The sequence below is a fragment of the Prionailurus viverrinus genome, chromosome D3 (genome assembly GCF_022837055.1).
Source record: "Prionailurus viverrinus isolate Anna chromosome D3, UM_Priviv_1.0, whole genome shotgun sequence".
NCBI lineage: Eukaryota > Metazoa > Chordata > Mammalia > Carnivora > Felidae > Prionailurus > Prionailurus viverrinus.
The window spans coordinates 78461115-78481844 of NC_062572.1; the positions used below are offsets into that span (position 1 = coordinate 78461115).

A 20730-nucleotide genomic window follows, 5' to 3' on the forward strand; every position below is an offset into this window, starting at 1 on the left:
AAGGTCAAGGAAACCTGGAAGGAATGGGGACCGAGACTGTGTGCTTTTCCCCGTGAAATCTACACCGGGTTGGAAGCTCTTAGGGGAGTGGAAGGTTCCTTTCATCTCTGGAACCAGAGCAGCTCTGTCTTGACCAGTTTGTTATAAACGCAGCCTGCTCCCTCCTCCTCCTCCTCCTCCCTGCGAGGGAACGCTCTGCCCCCCTCACCCCTGCAGGAGCCCGCAGTCCATTTTTGCTTGTGAGAAATGCCTTGGTTTCTAAAAGCCAAGCTCCCTCCTGGAAGAAAAAGTCCGCTCAAGACAGGGGCTGAATCCAGCAGGGTAGGAAACTTCTCCACCGCCAACCTCATCATCTTTACATCTCTATCTTCCATAGGACATGGCGTGACAGGCGGAAATGTCAGCCCCACTGCGTTTCTCTGGCGCCTGAGCGCCGCGAGGCCGCGTGGGCCTGTGCTCATCAGACGTGATGGAAAGCCAAACCCGTCCTCCTGCTGGAGGGAGGCCTCCCGCCTCAGACAAACCAGGAAGGTCACGGGCAGGGGCAGCCTCCCTGTTGAAGCACATCCCTGGAAACACATCACGGCCACCTGTCTCAGGCCACCCGGAGGCTTTTAAACACTCAGACAACATCTAGTCTCTGCAGGGAAAAATCACTGACTCACCCTGGAACCTCCCAGAAAATTCGATTGTCGCTTCTTAAGCGTCGTCTGGCGGCCAAGTGTGTAATGCTGGGTACGAAGCGAGCCCTTTTATAATGGTTCCCATGCTCTGGAATGGGAAAGACTGAGAGTGGACGAAGAAGCAGGACTTCTGGGCAGCCCAGCAGGGTCTGTCCTCTCCAGTAGCCCCTGAGGGCCCAGACCTCTTCCCAGAAATCTGGCACCTTCTTTTCCTCTACGTCCCTCTTTCTTTCTTCTTTTTTTTTAATAAAAAATTTTTTTTAACATTTATTTATTTTTGAGAAAGAGAGAGACAGAGCATGAACAGGGGAGGGTCAGAGAAAGAGGGCGACACAGAATCTGAAACAGGCTCCAGGCTCCGAGCCGTCAGCACAGAGCCCGACGCGGGGCTCGAACCCACGGACCGCGAGATCATGACCTGAGCCGAAGTCGGCCGCTTAAACGACTGAGCCACCCAGGCGCCCCTGTCCCTCTTTCTTTAGAGTCCTCACGGAAAGCCAGAGTAGGGCAGCAGGGACCACTGGATGTTACAAAAGCTGCCGTGGGTAATGGTGAGGCTTTACAGGGAGGGTTGCTCTGCTCAGTCGAGGAACCCCGGTGTTTCTCCGCCCCCGGCTCCCCGAAAGCCCTAGCTCAAGTGCATTCGCGTGGAGTCCTCCCTGCGCCCGCCCTCACCGCGAGGAGAAACACCTCCAACCACTTCCCTCCATCTTTAGGAGAACGACATCCACTTCTCAGAATTCAGGGTGTGCCTCACCTCTCCGCACAGACTGTGATCTCTCCCAGGATACTACCTGATTCCCGACATACCTGTCCAGGGGAGGCTTTTCAATAAAGGCCAAGGAAACAGGTGGATAGAAGCCCCGTCCCCAGAGCTACCTCACCTTGGCCCAAGGGGGCCTCCAGATCACATTTCGGGACTCCCCTTTCTCTCTTGGTCCAATTTTGGACAATCAACTTGGCACGTCACACAATAATGAACTCCCATCCCTCGCCTATCACAGCTGTAGACCTTTTCTGGCTACCTAGCATCCACAGAATTAAAAATCTTTCCCCTTTCTCAACCTGGTGATGGTCTCAGTCAGGGATGCTGGGCTTCGGCCATGACTTCTGGTTCTCTCAAACTCACAGCCATCACTGACGCCTTAAAAGGAAACAAGGCCACATCCTTTGTGTTCCGAGATCAATTAAGCCGGAGCGTTTCAAAGGACACCAATCTCTCCTCCGACACCAAGCAATGGGGTGTCCAGGTTCTCCTGCTTGTGGTCCGCCTTCCATGCCACACGAGCCACGAGGAGTAGAGGGGACCGTGAATCTGAAATACCCTGGCACCTCTCCAGCATTATCCCCACTGCACTCACCACCGTTGATCTTGTTAGATGCACAAGGCTAGACAGTGTCTCCCCCAAATGGCACGTCCTTCCTAGAACCTCAGAATATGGCACTTGGGTGGCTCAGTCGATTAAGCATCTGGCTTCAGCTCAGGTCATGATCTCGCGGTCCGTGAGTTCGAGCCCCGCGTCGGGCTCTGGGCTGATGGCTCAGAGCCTGGAGCCTGCTTCGGATTCTGTGTCTCCCTCTCTCTCTGCCCCTCCCCCGTTCATGCCCTGTCTCTCTCTGTCTCAAAAATAAATAAACATTAAAAAAAATTTTTTTTAAAAAAATAAAAAGAAGGGGAGAGCAGATACAGACGCGCAGGGAGAAGACCGTGCGATGACAGAGGCAGAGACTGGAGAGGCACGTCCACAAGGCTGGGAATGCGAAGGGTTGACCGCCACCTCAGGAAGCCAAGAGAGAGGCGTGGGGCCCTTGGGAAGCCAGGAGAGAGGCGTGGGGTGCATCCTCCCTCACAACCTCCAGAAGGAACCCACTCTTCAGACACTGGGATTGGACTCCTGGCGTCCAGAACGCGAGAGAATAAATATCCGTTTTTCTGAGCCACCCAGCTTCTGGTCATTTGGTACGGTGGCCCTAGGAATCCAATGCAACGGGATAAAGCACCTCATAGAATTTCACACGCTTCCATTGTTAGAAAGCTTAGCTCTGTGCAGTTTTACTCACTGGGTCTTTTTATCCATAACCTCAAATTAGTGTAATTTTCCAGCTCATCACTTTAAGTTAACCTGCCCGCCCTCCCTCACTGCCTCCAGAAGAAGAACCATAAATTCCTTCCACTGAACAGCACTCAGTGGGGCCTTTTCTTAAATAACTTCCCCTCGGATGGGGGTGGTGCATATAAATTGCCCAGGAATCTTGTTAAAATGCCGGTGTGGGGGACACCTGGGTGGCTCAGTGGGTTGAGCATCTGACTTTGGCCCGGGTCATGATCTCACAGCTGGCGAGTTCCAGCCCCGTGTCGGGCTCTGGGCCGACAGCGCGGAGCCTGGAGCCTGCTTCGGATTCTGTGTCTCCCTCTCTCTCTCTGCCCCTCCCTGGCTCGTACTGTCTCTCTTTCTCTCAAAAATAAATAAACGTCAAAAAAAATTTTTCTTAAAGGCCAGTTTGGGCTCAGAAGGTCTGGGATGGGTCTGAGTTCCTGCACTTCTAATGAATTCTGAGGGGCTGCTGATGCCGCTGGTCCAGGAATCCCAAGGAGTAAGGAGACAAACTAAAGCATGAAGACCTCAAGTCCACCCCTATTGGAACTTGGAGACACCTTTTAATTAATTAACTAATTTTTTAAGAGTTTTTTTTTATTATTATTTTAGAGCGACGTGTGAGAGGGGAAGAGGGGCAAAGGGAGAGACAGAGACTCTTAAGCAGGCTCCACACTCCGGGCAGAGCCGGACGCAGGGCTCGATCCCATGACCCTAGGATCGTGACATGAACTGAAATCAAGAGTCGGACACTCAGCTGACTGAGCCACCCGGGAGCCCCGGCGCCTTCATATTTAAGTCGGGACCCAGGCGTATCGTTTGTCCTTGAAACTTGGGTCATACAACATCCCAGAGCCTGCTTCTGGAAGGGCTAGGCAGCTCTCTATTTCTACAATCCTGCCCTGACTCGGCACGGATTTATTCAGTCCTCACTACGTGTTGCCAACCAGGCTAGTCTGATTGCTCGCTGAAAAACTATTCCTGTCTTCTCTCATCTTGACAAGGGGCTCATGCAAAAATCGTCAACTGACAGCAGGGTCGGCTTCTCTCTCAGCTTATCACGCTCCCCCGTGCCTCGTATTGCCTCCAAACAAACCTGGAGAGGGGGAGTGGGTGGAGCCAAGTGGCAGAAACTTCCAGATCTGGCTGTGTTGAACAAATTAAGGTGGGTTTTTTTTTGGGGGGGGTCTGGCTTAAGAAGGGATCTGTTAAAAAAAAACGCAGTGGGACAAGGAAGAGCAATAGAATTGAATTCCCATTCGTTGGTAAGCTTTGCAGAAGCAAGTCAGAGACTGTTTACAACAGAAGTTTCAGTGTGATATCCTTTCTGAAGAAAATTTTAATTTATAGGGAATGACCACAAGGACACAGAATTCAGGCTGAAGATGGGGGTGAGGAATTGAAATAAACCTCTTGTTTCAGGGTGTGTGTGTGTGTGTGTGTGTGTATACAGCAAAGCCTGGGCTGGATTTATGAACAGGTGGAACAGATTGTCATCTATATGTCAAAGGAGGGGCCCTGGGAAGCCCCCCACTCTGGAACCATCTAATATTCCTGATATTCCTGATATTCCTTCCATTAACACCCTCCATTTCTTTATTCTTTCGTTTTTTCATTCAGGGGGATTAAAAAGGATTCAGCTTTTCCAGAAGCTGGCCCTCTTGTAGGGAAGACAGACCCATAAACAAATAATTACACTATGCCGTGATAAACGGCTCCAGGGACCTGAGAGATGGGGGTTTTCCCACTGCGTGGCGGGTCCTAAGAAGGATTCACACAGGAAGGACGGCTTGGGGTTTATCTGGCAGAGGGGAGAGCACGGGCAAAGGTGCTAAGGCAGAGGATGTCCTCAGCAAGGCAGGTGTTCTGAGGAGAGCTGAGGCCAGAGGACATTTCTGGAAGGCTCCGTGAGCCATGCTATGTGATTTTTCCCGTGGGTCGGCATTTCCCAAAATACGGAGCAGTAAGTCCCACAAGATGCTTTGAAATAGAAAATAATCCTGTGGCATAAGTGCTGTGATTAATGCTGCATAATCTTTCTCCCTGCCCCTGCGGGCTTTCCAATCACACATTGGCTCTTTAAACACCCCTATGAAGCCTCACACCAAAGAAACCTCCTACACTTATTCAACCCAGGGTTTCCCGGGATTATTTAACAGCACATAGATCCCTTTGAAAGTGCTTCCGTCAGAGTCACTGAGCTCTTTGGGGGGTGGGGACGCTGTAATGTAACCAAATCTGTGTTTTCTATACAAATTGTATTCTGAGGTTGCCTTGTACAAGCTGACCTTCCTCCCTTGCTCTTTGCACCCCACCCCCACAAACACCATGGAAACCCTGGTCCGGCCACCACTACTACGGCTCTAGCCTCCCTGTGGCTGTCCTTGCGCCCCGCCCGTGTCGGGCAGTTTCCCACGCCGCCCCCAGGGTAAGTCAGAGCCTCGGTCACAGGGCTGCTCAAGCGGTCCCACATCCCCGAGAACCCACCCCAGCTCCTCCCCTTGGCCCCCAGCCCCCACTGCTCCCCCCTGCCCACTCTCTGCCCTCACGCCTCCTCTCCGGCCCCTCGCTCAGCCCCCAGTTGGAGCTACAGCAGGGGCTGCTACCATGGAAACAGGCCCTGGCACTTCTCTGACTTCTGCCCAGGCTGGAAGAAAAAGGGGAAACGTAAAGACAGGAGGACACATGCAGCCCACGAGTCTGGTTCTCTGCTTCTGCTGGCAGGGGCATTCCAGAAGCCCTGCACGCTTGCACGGCTCCTGCTGTCTTGCTTCTGAAGGCATGCCCAAACCAGGAGGGGCTCTGGGCTGTGATCCCCGAGGAAGAGGGAGCAGGGCCGGGGCCCTGGGGAGGCGAGGGAGAACCGAGCGTCTCTGATGGTCCGTGGTCCATTCTGGAGACCATAAGTCTCGTCCCCGTGGGTGTGGAGGAAGCATGGAGTCCTCTCCTTAATATCTGAGACACAAGCTGAAGTCGGGACACAGAGGCCAAGGAGGGGACACTGGAGGCAAGACAGCCATGAAATAGGCAGTCCGAGAGTCAGCCACCGTCCTCAGCCCCAGAGCTGGGATTCCCAACGCCCGCCCCCCATTTTAGCTGCAGAGGGGGGAGCCTCTTTAGGGCACGGCGCTGGGCAGTCAAGGCCAAAGGGGATCAGGGCTTCACCATCAGATGCCTGGGGCAGGAGGAGGGGGCGTGCCGGCCACACTGAGTGTGCTCAGGACTGGCCAGCGCTGACTGAGGGACCTTCTTTATGGGACAAGCCCCAAAATCCTATCAGTCCACAGTGAGCCCTCGTTCTTTACTTCTCTCTGGGCTACACACACACACACACACACACACACACACACACCACTCCTTTTTCCAGCTACCTTCTAGACGCCTTCCTGTCTTCTCTTCTATTAGCAAACTTGAGTCCGTGGCATCTTGGCGCACCCCCCTCTTCGGTTCGGGCAACCTAGCTCCGCTGTGCTTTGCTCGGACCTTCCTGAGAGCGCTGGTGGCTCCTTTCGGGACAGTTCTGGGCTTCCTCCAGCCCTCTGGTGTCAGGCGCTCGTGAACCCTCTCGGCCCTCACTGCGTCCTCATCTTCCATGTCCCTCCTACTGTCTCCCAGGTTTGTCCTGCAGCCGCCGATCTCACATCCAGCAATCTCTCCAGATGGTCTTTTGGTTCAGACTTGCCTCTGAGGCTGGATGACAAAGGACGAGGAGCCTGGCTGTGGGTCCTCGGGTCCTGGGGGTGACTGGGCGGGGCGAGGGGGTGGGTAGCGCTGAGGCATGGGAAGAACCCCCCAACTCCAACTGTACTGTCATCTGGAAGACTTTGGGGCAAAGAGCAGGAAGCTGCCACGCTAGTCCCACTCCGTGGAACGGGTATGTCCTTGCTGACTCCTGGGTCCAGGAGACTCTGAACTCACACCGAGAACATTGCTAGTAGCAATGCCTTGCCAAAATCGTGGGGGGGGGGGGAGGTAAATGTTCCCTTCGTGGGCCCCCAGACCTCCTTGATGGCCAAGACTGGCCAAACAAACCAGCCATTGGCCAACCGGCTCCACCGCGAGATGGCTTGATCAGATTGAAATGGGATGCAGACTGCCTTCCAGGGTAGATGACAAGGAGGGTAATGGGGGAAAGTGGACATTTAGGGGACAAAGCGCCTTTCTCAGGTCCCTCAGACCCGAAAGGCTGTCCTCTGAAGCCCGCCTTGGCCAGGCAGCTCGAACGTGTGGGTTCTACAGACACAGCCCTGCTGTGAGAAGCACTTACATGATGTCGGGAAATTCTGTTCCCAAGTCCCTTGGTTTCCTCCCTTCCTGGCAGAGTCACGCGGCCCGCCTGGAGAGTTAGCTAGCTCGCCTGGAGTCACCACACACACACACACACACACACACACACATACACTGTGCACATGTGTGCACACAAGCCTGCCGTAGAGCTGTGTATCTTCAATACAAATCCTATTGAATACAAATCCCAAATTTGCACTGCCCCTTTCTCTCCAGGTACAGTGGGGTCCCAGACTTGTGACGACCGCCCGTGGGCACACGAGGCTCACGGTGGACAGTGAGGGCAGAGCCTTTTTTTTTTTTTCCTGGAACTCAGCCCGACTGAAGGTGGCAGTCCTTTTTTGTCTCTCCTCTTTTTCATGGCTTGTAGGATTGAGAGCTGGACACAATGACATCAGTAGAACCTGCTTTCTCCAGGCAACTGTCCTTACCATGCTCCTTACCATGTTGTTAGGGTCCTTACTGACCTTCCGCAGGGAGCAAGCCATTTGCCATTCTGTCCAGGGTCTCCGGGATTCGGTTTCCATGTCAGGGACACCGGACATCGCCACACATTTCAGGATAGCTAACTGGTGGTCCCCCTGGGGAGTGTCCTTTGTCCTTTGTGGCTACTCATATCAAACCGATTTTGGTCCAATGCTTACCAACTAAGAAATCTGCTCAGGGTACTCTTCAATCTGGCAACATAAAAATGAGTTTGGGTTTTTTTTTGAGCCTTCTATAAAGGGTTGAAAAACATATTGGCTCTAAGAAATCTTCTCAGGGTACTCTTCAATCTGGCAACATAAAAATGAGTTTGGGTTTTTTTTTTTTTTGAGCCTTCTAGAAAGGGTTGAAAAACATATTGGCTCTGGCGCCCTCTGGTGGCTAATCCCAATCACGCCATCTCCCCAGAAATTCAGCAGCTGCTGGCTGGGGAGGGGGGTGTGTTCGCAGGACAGACTGTGTGACACGTGCAGGTCTGCTCCCCTGCGTGCGTTGGTTGGCACTGGTTTTGCTTTGGTTCCACTTCTGATTTCTCCAGTTATAGAATTAGGCATTGTCCTAATTTTCCCCTTCAAAGAACTCTACATGGCGAAGCAATTTCAAATCGGAAAAATGTTCAACTGTCTCGTCAGTGTCCGGGGTCTGCCTAGAAAATGGCTTATTAGGCTGTGACCGTGCTGTTTGCCATGCTGTGTAACTTGAGGTTCTCGCACTCGCCACTGCTGAAAGATGACAGGCACTGAGGTACAGGTGATGCGTTTTCACACATGTTCCCGTCGCTGGCTCCCAGGAGAGATGGGACATACTTCTGCTTTAAGGGCCATACTACCAGGCAAAGCTGAATTAAAACCAGTAAGTCACGGGGCACCTGGGTGGCTCAGTCGGTCGAGCATCTGACTTTGGCTCAGGTCACGATCTTGCAGTTTGTGAGTTCAAGCCCCGCCTCGGGCTCTGTGCTGACGGCTCAGAGCCTGGAACCTGCTTCAGATTCTGTGCCTCCCTCGCTCTCTGCCCTTGCCTCACTCGTGCATACGGTGAAGACTGAGACATAAGGGACTATTTTCTTTAAATGCCACAATGGCTTCTCTTCCCGCAAAAGACCCTGACCACTGCTGGCCAGAAAAAGGCCCTAAATTTGGGAGATCTTCTTCTGTTCTAAACAATACAGTGAATTATTTATTATTTAAAAATAAAATTTTTGGGGCGCCTGGGTGGCGCAGTCGGTTAAGCGTCCGACTTCAGCCAGGTCACGATCTCGCGGTCCGTGAGTTCGAGCCCCGCGTCAGGCTCTGGGCTGATGGCTCGGAGCCTGGAGCCTGTTTCCGATTCTGTGTCTCCCTCTCTCTCTGCCCCTCCCCATTCATGCTCTGTCTCTCTCTGTCCCCCCAAAAATAAATAAACGTTGAAAAATAAAATTTTTTAAGTTTGTTTTTAGTAATCTCTACTCCCAGCCTGGGGCTCGAACTCACGACCCTGAGATCAAGACTCACAGGCTCTTCCAACTGGGCCAGCCAAGGGCCCCTGTTCACTATTATTAATTAGTTGTAAAGTAAGTCAGATTGGCCTCAGCAGTCCTCCCATCCATGCCTTGTGTTCTTTCTCACGTGGTTAAAGACTGCGTATAAGGCCGCCTACACGGAACACCGCTCCTTAAGACTGTGCCCATTCCCCAGGCTCTTCTCTTTCCAGCATGGACGAACTAAGCCCGTGGGGGCGCTTGCTGAGAATCAAGAAAAGCGTGTCATCGGCCACCGTTCCGTCTCTCCTGCTCTCTGGAGGCCCGCTGGCCTCTGCAATGCTCCCCAACTTTCTCCTCCCTGCTTGCTACTGCTTCCCACCTGGATCCTTCTCAGCCTGTCTTCGAGCTGCCTCAGAATCACAACCCTTTCCAAGTCTCCCCGCTTTGGGCTCCATTTGGCAGCCTGGGCTTCCACCGGCTTCCACTGGAGCGTTTCTTCAATGGAATCTCGGCTCCAAATGTTGAGGGTCTGCCCCTCTTCCTTGGGGCGCCTTACTTCACACAGTGCTAAGCTCCTCACTTGGGAAGTAAGGAGGCGGGATGTGGCTGTCGGTTCTCAATCCAGAGCACAGGGGTTCCGAGGGGCCTCCAAAGAGAACTCCCAACCACTCCTTACACTCCGAGGGTCCTCCTTTGATCAGTTTTTTAAACCGGGCTTCTAAGAAACGTTTCTTTGGGGGGGAATTGCAAACTGAGGAAAAGTTTACAGAAAAGTTTCAGAAAAACAACGGACAAGATGATCTAATATCCCTTCTAAAGCTCTCAGAATTCCCTTCCCTCGCACCGCCTCCTCTGTGACCACTCCTTGGGAGGGAAGGCGGTAAGTGATACTTTATAGACAACATTTTGCGCTGGGCTCCAGCCATCAGCTCTGGCAATGGGTCTTGGGCAGCTGTCCCGGGCCAGATAAGTCACATTAGAGAACAAAACCAAGGGATTGGATTTCTTTTTAAATTAGGAGAAAAAAACATGCAATGAGTTCCCGGAGACTAAGACGCTTTTGAAAGATGTCTTAAATAATCACGCTCTTAAGCTTGTCTTAGTTTTTGAAACTTCTGCTTTGTTTTGGTACCAAGTTGTTCTAAAGAATGGTATGATGTCAGTGTCAGTGTCAGCATCGGTGTTGGTGTCAGGCTGAGGCAAGAAGGGGAAAGGACACCAATGTTTATCACCTGCATACAAGCTTCAGGGCCTGGATGTCGATTAAAGGCCGGCGGGGGGGGGGGGGGGCGGGGAGGAGGGGGAATCCTCAAGACATCCTGTGTCCCCATCCTGTAGATCAGTGCTTCCAGAATTTAAAGTCACGTGACCACGTAGCTGGTAAGATGAGAACTCAGCATTCAAACCAGGTGAGCATGATGCTGAGTTTACAGTGTCCCCCAGAGAACATGGGGCCTGCCCTACTTAGGAAATGCTTCTGAGGTCCAGAGAAATCCCTTTATAAAGAGCATGGCATAATTTATTTTCTTTAAAAAAAATTTTTTTTTTTATATTTTATTTATTTTTGAGAGACAGAGATAGCGTGAGTGGGGGAGGAGCAAAGGGACAGGGAGACACAGAATCCAAGGCTCCAGGCTCTGAGCTGTCAGCACAGAGCCCGACGCGGGGCTCAATCCCACAAACCGCGAGATCATGACCTGAGCCGAAGTCGGACGCCCAACCCACTGAGCCACCCAGGCACCCGTAACTTATTTTCTAAATGGGGAAATTTGTCCAGGAGAAATGACTAACTAGATGGATGCTAGGACAGCCGGCATAAAAACTGCACTGTCCCAGGCAAACCAGGATGTAGGTCCCCCATCCCAAGGGCCAGACAAATGCCTATAATACAAGAAGCAATGCTACCACTGGGAGAGTCAGAAGCAAATGGCATGAGCAAGATTTGAACCCAAGTCTCTCTCTAAAACCCCTGTTCCCACCACCTCTTGTACTGAGGTCTCATACCTGCCCTATATTAGCGCCGGGGCAGGGGCTAGACAACTAGGGCAGCCCCCTCCTCGACCCCGAGCCTACTGAAGCTTTTCAAACCAGCCAATTCCCAGCTTGCCTTCCCTGCCTCGCCCTTTCCTTCCCCGGAAAACCAACTAAAAGCCGTGGCTCATGTTTTCCCCACACTCCTCCTGCCTCCTGGCTGACCGTGGTGCCTCCCTGTGTGGACCCCAGGGCCTGGCCCTCTTGGGGACCGTGGGCAACAAACCTTTTCAGTGGCCATTGTTTTCTTTTTCAATCTAGAAAAGGACTGGCGTCACCATACCTGAACAATAACAAAACCCAAGGCATGCGTCCCTTCTGAAGTCACTTGCCGTCTATTCCCTCCTCGTAACAGACAGCCTCCTTGCGTGGGAACAGCAGGGGCGGGCCAAAACCGTGGTAGCTCCAACCCAGAACTTTATTTTCACCAAGAACCACAGAGAGCCTGCTTTCTCCTCAATGGCGGTCGCGCAAAGCAGAGAGAAGGCACAGCGGTTCAAGAGATGACCCGGGAAAATGCTGCAGGGCCGTCCGGGCGTATCCCACACCGGACAGAGCAACACCCCACACTAAACTCGGAAAACGAAGCCATCACCACAACCAAAGTAACTCATCACTGCTCTCCCCCAGCCATGTGCTCCTGAAACCACCACCAGGAAAGCGTGGGCGTCGCCTGAAGGGCTTTTGTGGATAAGAGAGAACGGAAATACATTAAAAATATGCCAATCGAATTCACTGCGTTCAAGTACAAAAAAAAAATTTAAGAGGCTTCTAACAGTGAAGCTATCAAAGGTAGAAAAATGGAATATTCATAACTGAAAGAAATCCCAATAATGCTGGCATGGTCCCCCCACCCCCCACCCGCCGGGCGGTCCTGTTAGTAATTAATCTTGAAGTGCGTTTCCAGAGTTCTTGTTTGTTTCAAAGTTAGGAAACAAATGTGTTTCCCCGCGAGAACAAAGTCCATAAATATTTTATGTAAGTGACAGAAGTGAATTGAATTCACCCCGAGAACATCTGTCATCCACGGTTAGGACAAGAAACCTACCTGCCCACATCAGCTTCCCAGTATGTGCGCCCGGCAGGTGTTTGGAACCCCGGGGTGGAAGGAAACGTGCTTGGTTTTTTTTCTACTCACCCTTTTGCCAGTGTTGCTATGCCAACGTCAGTTAACTTCATTCCCACACCTGTAGGAAGAGACAGCGGAGATGGGATTTGTGTTTCACGGGGGTCCTCAGAAAGGACCGGCCACCTCTTCCGGGGCTAGGGGTAGTGACAGCCTCACGGTCAAGTTCTTTCCTACGTAACACACTTTTCCTCCTCATTTCCATCAGCAGAGGCTACTTTCTGCCGAGGCTGACAGCCTTTCAGACATTCGTCGGGCTTTGTGGGATGACAATGGAGGACAGCAGGCCTGGGACGGCAGCTGAGGGGAGTTGTGCCTCGTGGAAACCAATGGTGGGGTCTGCCGCCCCAGGCCACCTGAGCCCTTTGTGGCTGGGGGAGTGATGTCCTCTGTCCACCTGGCCCACGCCCTCTGCTGGAGGAGGGAGGCCGGTAGCGCTGAGGGACTCTCAGGCTTGTCACTTGTCCTAGGAGCTCTCTGCCCAGAAATGCTCAGGTCGGGGCTGCGGTCAGCTCCACTGCTTCACCGAAAGTGGAAGCCCGTGCGCAATGGCAGGTGGCGTGGGCGTGGGCCAGGGCGGGGGAGGGCTGAGGTCGGTAGTGAAAAAGTTCAAGGTGGCATCTGTTCAGTTCAAAGCCCAGCTCCAGATATGGGATTTCCCATCTCCATGAAGATGGTCTCCCAGTTGAGGACAGAAGATTTTCTGGGTTGGCTTTAGGCCTGGGGGAAACACTCCCGAGCTACGTGTAGGCTTTTAACCACTGGTCTGGAGATGCTGACGCGTGTCACCCGTGGCGCAACCCTTTGACGCTTCTCCTAACCTCTCTCCATTCACCCGTTGGCAGGGCCGGCTACCAAAGCCAAACAACCAGAACAGCCACCGGAGCCTTCCGCTCTGGTTCAGCAAAGAGCCACACTATCCCTGCTGGAATCCAAGCACACGGAAGTGGTGAAGAGGCACGCTCTGGGACAAATTTCCCCAGACAAGAGGCAGTGGAGTAAGCACGCCCGGCTCACTCTATGTCCTCAACCTCCCCCGGATCTGGAGGAAGACGCCCCTTTCCGGTGCCCGGAGTGTGGGTGGCCTCTGGCCTTTCCCGACTCTCCCTGCCACACCAGGAACCAATTCAGCCACTGTCTCTCTAGGCTGATGGCTACGGGCACTTGGTCCAATTTAGCGGACCTCTTCCTCATGCTCACTCATGCAATCTAGTCACAGGCCTTCTATGGCAGGGCCTGGGGTCCACGGTGCCACCGACCAGTCTGTCTGGCTTGCCTCCTCCGCTCTTGCCCCTAACTCTTATCCTATCCAGGCCTGTGATTGCTGTATCCCCCACGGCCCGCAGATGCCCTGCTCACTGAGAGGCCCGGCCACACGGAAACCAGTCTGGGCTGTGGCCAAAGGAACAGGCAACCATCTTCTCCGGAGCCAACCCTGAGGTTAGACGTGATGGCAACCTAGCTCCGTGGGTCTCGACTCCCAGAAGCGCTGTTTTCTGGGGCCCTGGAAAGGAAACCTAATGGGTTAATGCTCTGACGCAGTAGCATGTGCCCGGAGCGTGGCAGAAATCCAGGCCATGCTGCTATGCAGGCCGGTTAGGCAGACAGAAGCAACTCGCTTTTCTGCAGTGCACCTGTGAGCTAAATCAGACACGGCACTTTGGGAGAGCCAGCAGGCAAGTTCAAAGGCTCTTTCGCAGCTGGCGACTACTTCACCTCATTCTTTCAAAGCTGCGAACAACTAGAACGTATGCAGAAATGCTGCACATCGCCTTTATTACAGGGACTGTGCTTTTTAATAAATAAATAAATAAATAAATAAATAAAGACACCAAATTGTAAAAACCCTCTTTGGATATCTTGTTTTTGTGGAAAGCCGTATTTAAAAATCACAGCTCCGTGCTGCATGGAGGGCCAATTTTAAGAAGTTATTTGGCACAAGGGTCCTTGAACGTGGGCATTGCCTTTCCTGCCTCTCACGATCACCAGCTGTCACTTACAGTTTAGAAAAACAGAATGTAATTTTGAAAAGGAAACCTCTCTCTCTCTCTCTCGGTTTAATGATGTGCCAGCAATTCTATCCATGCGTCTACAGGAAAATAATTTGAAGTCCAGTTGGGGATAACCGTCATCTGCAGGCTGTTTCCGGTGGAAGGAAGGAAGTAGGCGGCATCAGAAATTTGTTCTCCAGAGCGTGAGTTCTTGGGTCTTTTGGGCGACAGCTTCCTAGGAACCTTAGTGGTTGGTCCCAGCAGCGGGCAGATCCCAAGACCAAATCACAGGCGGGACTTTGACTCCCAAGCTGGCAGGACCCACGGCGATCCTGTCAACAAGCAAGCCCAACCAGGCAGGGGATAGCTTTTAAGAGTCCAAGAAGGTGGGGCGCCTGGGTGGCTCAGTCGGTTAAGCAGCCGATGTCGACTCAGGTCATGACCTCGAGGTCCGTGAGTTCGAGCCCTGCGTCGGGCTCTGTGCTGACAGCTCGGAGCCTGGAGCCTGTCTCAGATTCTGTGTCTCCCTCTCTCTGACCCTCCCCCATTCATGCTCTGTCTCTCTCGGTCTCAAAAATAAATAAACATTAAAAAAAATTAAAAAAAAAAAAAAGAGTCCAAGAAGGTAATAGTTGAGTTCGGGTTTGCTTGGGGTTTTGTTTAGTTTTTCCATCCTAATTCCAGTGTCTCAGTAAAATTATAAAATGCACAGGTTATTTAGAAAATGGATGTGCTACCTTGTGCACAGCAATGATGACTAGAGAGATTTTCCTCAGAAGCAGAGAGTAAATAAACATTGTTATGATACACTGTGCCAACACATTAAACCGCACATGTCACTTACAGAGAGACGTAACGTTTCACTACACTTGTTTACAAGTGCCTGGAAGTGAAACTAGCTGTGCATGAAGCTCCAGGGTGTTGCTTTTCGCCAGAAGAATGATATTTATAGCGAAATTAACTCTGAAGGAGAAAAGATGGAGGGGCCATCAAGAATTGCACAGCCAGTGTCTAATGAGAATAGATAGCTGTGTATTAAGACCGTGTGTGTGTGTGCGTGTGTGTGTGTGTGTGTGTGTGTGTGTGCATGTGGCAGTGAAGTCTCTTCAGAAAGTGAGCAGACATGACTGCCTTCAATATGCAGACTGGCCCCATCTTCGAGACTGTAGCATTGCATTTCCCAGCTGGTCTTCAAGAAGTTCCTCGCTGGAAGCTTTAACATCAGGAGACGGTTGCAAATCTCTTGCAAATTGGCAGATTAGTGGTTTAGTGGAAAGAGCTTGGGTTTTGGAGTCAGAAAGCACAGGGGTGGAGTCGTGGACCCCTCTGCTTATTAGCGGAGTGACAGCAGGCAATTAAAGCACCGTCTCTGAGCCTCTGTTTTCTCATCTGCAAAATGGGATCATAATGTGCTTTGCAGGGTCATTATGAAGATGGCACAAAAGTCGTCGGAAAAAATGAAGACATGCAAAAACTGGTGACCTCCAAGCACGGTGCATGGCCTCGTTAATTCTATTGTGCCAGTGCGAGTCCCCTGGTTTTGACACTGAACGAGAGCCACGTAAGACGTTAACAGTAGGTGAAGCTGGGTGAAGGGCACATGGGGAACTCTCTGAACATTTTTGCAACTTCTTGTGTCTCTGGTTATTTCAAAATAAAAAGTTAAAATAAATGGGGAGCACTTATGATGCGGCAGTGCTGTGCCAAAAGTTTACTATTCTATTTAATGCTCACAACAACCCCACGTGTAAAGCACTGAGGCACAGAGGTAAGTAATCTGCCCAAGGCTAAGAGCTAGCGAGCTGGGGGCGGGCGGGGGGGCGGAGGGGACAGAACCCAGCCGCGGTCTCGCTCTTTAGCACCATGATCTAGGTAGAGCTTGAGATCCTCGTGTGTGACCACGTCTGACCTACAGCGGGCATGCAATTATAGTTCGGATTTTTCTTCACGGCATGATTATTTGGAAAGGAAGAGGAAAAGGAAACCCCCTGTGGTAGAAGCCGTTCCTGCCCCACCCAGTGCCCTCACCCTGTTTCCGTGCACACTGGCTCCACCTCCACGGGCTGCCAGCATTTCTTTGCCTGAGAACTTTCTCTGATCACGGGAGCCTGCTTTGCTCAGTCTGGCTTGTCCCCGTGCAGGTGGCAAGTGCAGAGGAATTAACACCCCCCCCAGGACTACCCTTCCACTGGTAGCTACAGGCAGTGTGCCCCTAGTCCCTCGCTCCTTGGGTGCGACAGTTCCGAGAAACGTGCTCTGCACAGGCTCCCAGCGTCTCCACAGCAGGCATGAGCTTCAGCAACCCACAGAGGGAACTGGTCGTATTCTAAGGGACCTTACTGACCGCCTTCCCACAGCCTGTCACATTTCTGCACTCTCCTAGGTGTTTCCTGAGATCCTGTCCCAAATATTAGTATCTGGACATTTGTGGCAGTGAAGGATTCACCTTACCCAAATAAAGGTCCAATCCTTGCCCAACTCCTAAGAGGTAACCTCTAAAAACATGGCACCTCTCTTGGGGGACCCCAAACCGCAACTTGGCTCAGGGCCGTCTCTGTGGGTAACCTAATTATGATAACGCCACTGCATGCGACAAATGCACTCCCATCAGTTTGTATACAAATTTAAGGTGCCGTAAATGAGCTACGGGAGCTTGAAATCTAAACCGAACCGTGAAAGACCCTCTCACCTACTACCCATGAATTATCAGGCACCTGGCTGGCTCAATCGGTTAGTGTCCAACTCTTGACTTCGGCTCAGGTCATGATCTCACAGTTCATGAGTTCGAGCCCCACATGGGGCTCTGTGCTGACAGTGCGGAACCTGCTTGGGATTCTGTCTCCCTTCCTCTCTGCCCTCCCTCACTTGCTCTCTCTCTGTCTCAAAATTTAAAAAAAAAATTTTTTTTAAGTTTTTAATTAAAAAAAATTAAAAAACAATTTAATCTGTCTTTTGGAACAGCCAGATTTTCATAAATACTTCTGAATTGCACCTGTTGAGGACATAACAATAAAGCCAATCTTTAGTTGCCTGTGGTAATATAAAAGCATTGTTGCCATGAATTAAAATGTACTTTTTTACTCCATTTGGCTGGTCATTTCAGATTCCTTTGTCAGACCTTGTTTGTGTGTGTGTGTGTGTGTGTGTGTGTGTGTGTGTGTTTTAATGTCTATTTATTTTTGAGAGACAGAGCACGAGTGGGAGAAGGGGCAGAGAGAGGGAGACACAGGATCCAAAGGAGGCTCCAGGCTCTGAGCTGTCAGCATAGAGCCCGATGTGGGGCTTGAACTCACGGACCATGAGATCACGACCTGAGCTGAAGTCGGATGCTGAACCAACTGAGCCACCCCTGTCAGACCCTGTTTCTGATGAGATATTAGTAACACCCTCTGCTGGTAAAGACTCTTAAAGACATGCAGCAGACCTCCCCGCCTCCCCCTGGCCACATCCCCAGGAACATTCCAGGTCCACAGCATGCCTGGAGCCCGGGGCAGGCTGCTTTCCTCACCCTGCATGTCCGTGACCAGGAGGCAGCCGCTCGTTCTCTGGTATACCCAGTGCTGGAAGGTGCAACACTTCTGACCAGCCTCCGATTCTCTTCTCAAGAAGTTTATTTCCTTCCCGTCCCGGATGGAATACTTCACAAATTCTCCAATCAGCTCCTCCTCCACTGTGGCATAAGGGATGTTGTTCTCCGGTCGGTGGATAAGAAAAATAGGGATTATCCTGGAAGAAAAGACAGCACGGGCACACATCACATTCTCAGGTGGTAACAAAGACGGGGGTGGGGGGGGGTGTTCTGTCTTCACTTGGATTAGCAGGGAGCTGCAGAACCAATCCCTGGGTCCCCTTAGATGTAGGCTAACCCCTCACCGCAATGATTGTTCAACAGGTGAAAAGATGTATTTCTGGTTTTCATTTGTTCCTAGAGTTGGTCAGAAACTCCTCCTGGGGGGTGGGGTTTAATCGCCCACGTACAAACGAATGTTTTCATTACAGTCACATCTCAGTGGCCCGGCAGCCATGTGTCCACCCATCATATCCTTTTCTTCCCTTCCTCCCTTCCATTCAGTCAGCAAATACTTATTCAGTGGTTTCCAGGTCAGTCTTCCAGATGCCGTTCCAGAAAACAGTGAAGAACACAGGGGCTCTGCTTTCAAGGATCTTACATTTAAGTGTTTTTTTTAACGTTTATTTATTATTGAGAGACAGAGAGACCCAGAGCATGAGCAGGGGAGGGGCCGACAGGTGGAGAGACATAATCTGAAGCAGGCTCCAGGCTCCGAGGCGTCAGCACAGAGCCCGACGCGGGGCTCGAACTCACACACCGCGAGATCGTGACCTGAGCCGAAGTCCGACGCTCAACCGACTGAGCCACCCAGGTGCCCCGCAAGGAGCTTACATTTAAACGAAAGAGGCGGGCAACAAATACGTACGTGTGCTACGTGAGGAAACAAAGCAGTGAAAAAGCGCTAGGGAGCGCAGGGGTCAGGGAAGGGCTGCTATTTGACTGAGGGAGATCAGAGAGGCCTTGCTGAGGAAGAACGTTTGAGCAGAGACCTGTAGGAAGGGAGCTAGGGAGCCGTGAGGGCATCTATGGGAAGAGCATTCTAAGTAGAAGGAACAATACAGGGAAAAGGCTGGGGCAGGAGCATTCTGGGTGTGTTCTAAGAACAGCAAGGGCCCAGTGTGTGGCTGGAGTAGAGTCAGCAAAGGGGGGATAGGAGTAGCTGCGTGAGGCCAGGGAGGGCAGAGGAAGCCAGACCTTGTGGGGTCTGGAAGGCCGTTTGAAAAACTCTCCCCTTTACATGCCTCTGGATGAGGAGCTACCGGACGGTTTTGGACAAAGGATTGCCGTTATCACAAGTCTGTGTTGTGGACGACCCTGTGGAGACGGGACTGTGCAGGAGTAAGGACAGGAGCAGGGAGGCCGGTGAGGAGGCCGCCCGGTCGTGAAGGCAGCTCCAGTGGAGAAGTGATCAGATCCTGAATGCGGCTGTCAGCACAATCCGTTCACGGTCACCCGACCCTCCCACCACCACCATGACTATGTCAAACCTGCTCTTCCCTCCTCCGACTGCCCGCACCTCCTCCCCAACCTCACTTTCAGCTGATGACCTCGCTTCCTGTTTTACTGTGAAGGCTGCAACAGTAAGAAGAGAGCTTCTAAGAGCTGCACGGTCCCGCCTCCTCGGTCTGTGCCCGTATATTCCCCTCCCCTCCCCCACTGTGGACGAAGCCTCCTGGCTCCCCCCCACCCCAAACCACTTCTTCCGCTGGTGCCCTGGATCTGCCCGACCCCTCTGGTGCCCCAGGATGTGGCTCTAGCAAGCATTCCCCACATTCGTGCATCCCCTTTTCCTCTGGGAAACCGACTCACTGCCAGTGGCATAGCGACATGCTGAAATAGCTCCGGGCAGCCCGTGGGGCCCATAACCCACTCAACTACTGACTCAGTTTATGTCAAAACCCAGGTCAGTTGCAGACTCACCGTCTGCCATCCCTCCCCTCCCTTCGTCTCTTGAACCCACTCAGAGATGCTCTCCCACTAAGGAAGCTTCGGTCAAGGGCACCAGCAGCTTGTGTTGCAGACTCTGTGTTGCAGAGTCTAACGGTCTCTTCTCGGCCCTCGTCTTACTTGCTCTCAGGGGCGCCTGACACGGCTGATCTCTCGGAGTCCCCTTCCCACTGCTTCCAGAAACTCCCTTCCTCTTGGTTTTCTTCCTGCTTCATTGCTTCCTCTTTCCCTGGCTCCTTCACTGGCTTCTCACTTCTCCCCAACCTCTGACACGCCCCGGGACGGCTCTCCTGTCTCTGCCCACACTGGCTAGTGACCTCCTGGCTTGAAATGCGGTCTGTATGTCGACAATTTCCACCCTGAAATCTCCATCCAGACCTCGCCCCTCTCCCCCCACTCGCATTCCGGCCTCCTCCTCTCTGTCTCTGATCGATGTCTCCTAGGGATCTCAAATCTAACACAGCCCAAACTGAACCGCTCACGTGTCCCCCAACTCCTAGCTCGGTGGCTGGCGACTTACCCTCCCTTTCCGTTCATCTGACAGCATCTACTGAACAGCTTGTGCCAGAATCTCAAAAACCTCACCAGGAGAGCGAACATGAAAGAGACACGGTCCCTGCTTTGCAGGGACAACCGCTGGGAAGGGTGCACCGTGGAGAAGCTTCCAGCTCCCTACTCTTAACTAAGGAAGATAGCAGGCTCTCCAGGAGCAGTGCAGCGGCACGCAAGTGGTAAAGACCGAGTAGAAATAAGCTGGTAGGAGCCGAAGCGGGGGAGCAAAGCGGGGGAGCATCGCCCCTAGCTTCGTGTCCCTCCTGCTCACTCACGCACGCACACAAGCCAACCTGAGCCGCTCCTCCTGGTCCCCGCTTCCCCCCCACCCTACCTGAACTGAAGCTTCCTGACGCTTCTCCCTGAGTTCCACCCCAGGGACGCACTGCCACCCCGCAAACACAGCTACTCTGCACCGAGCAGGATGTGAAGTCACAGCTGGCCATTCCCATTCATCACTGAGCAAGGAAGAAATCGCATCAGAGCTCGTGGAAGGATGTG

The 20730-nt window shown here is 52.3% G+C and overlaps 1 protein-coding gene across 1 annotated transcript in view; it reads right to left on the reverse strand.

Annotated features, from left to right (window-relative positions):
* The window catches only part of ALPK2 (alpha kinase 2), a 103109-nt gene that overhangs the window by 2467 nt on the left and 79912 nt on the right, over positions 1-20730 (reverse strand). Inside the window, exons 11-12 of the mRNA XM_047828702.1 lie at positions 17668-17885; positions 12181-12229 (exon numbers count right to left, since the gene is read on the reverse strand). Coding sequence (XP_047684658.1) covers positions 12181-12229; positions 17668-17885 — 267 coding nt within the window. The remainder of the gene's footprint in view (positions 1-12180; positions 12230-17667; positions 17886-20730) is intronic.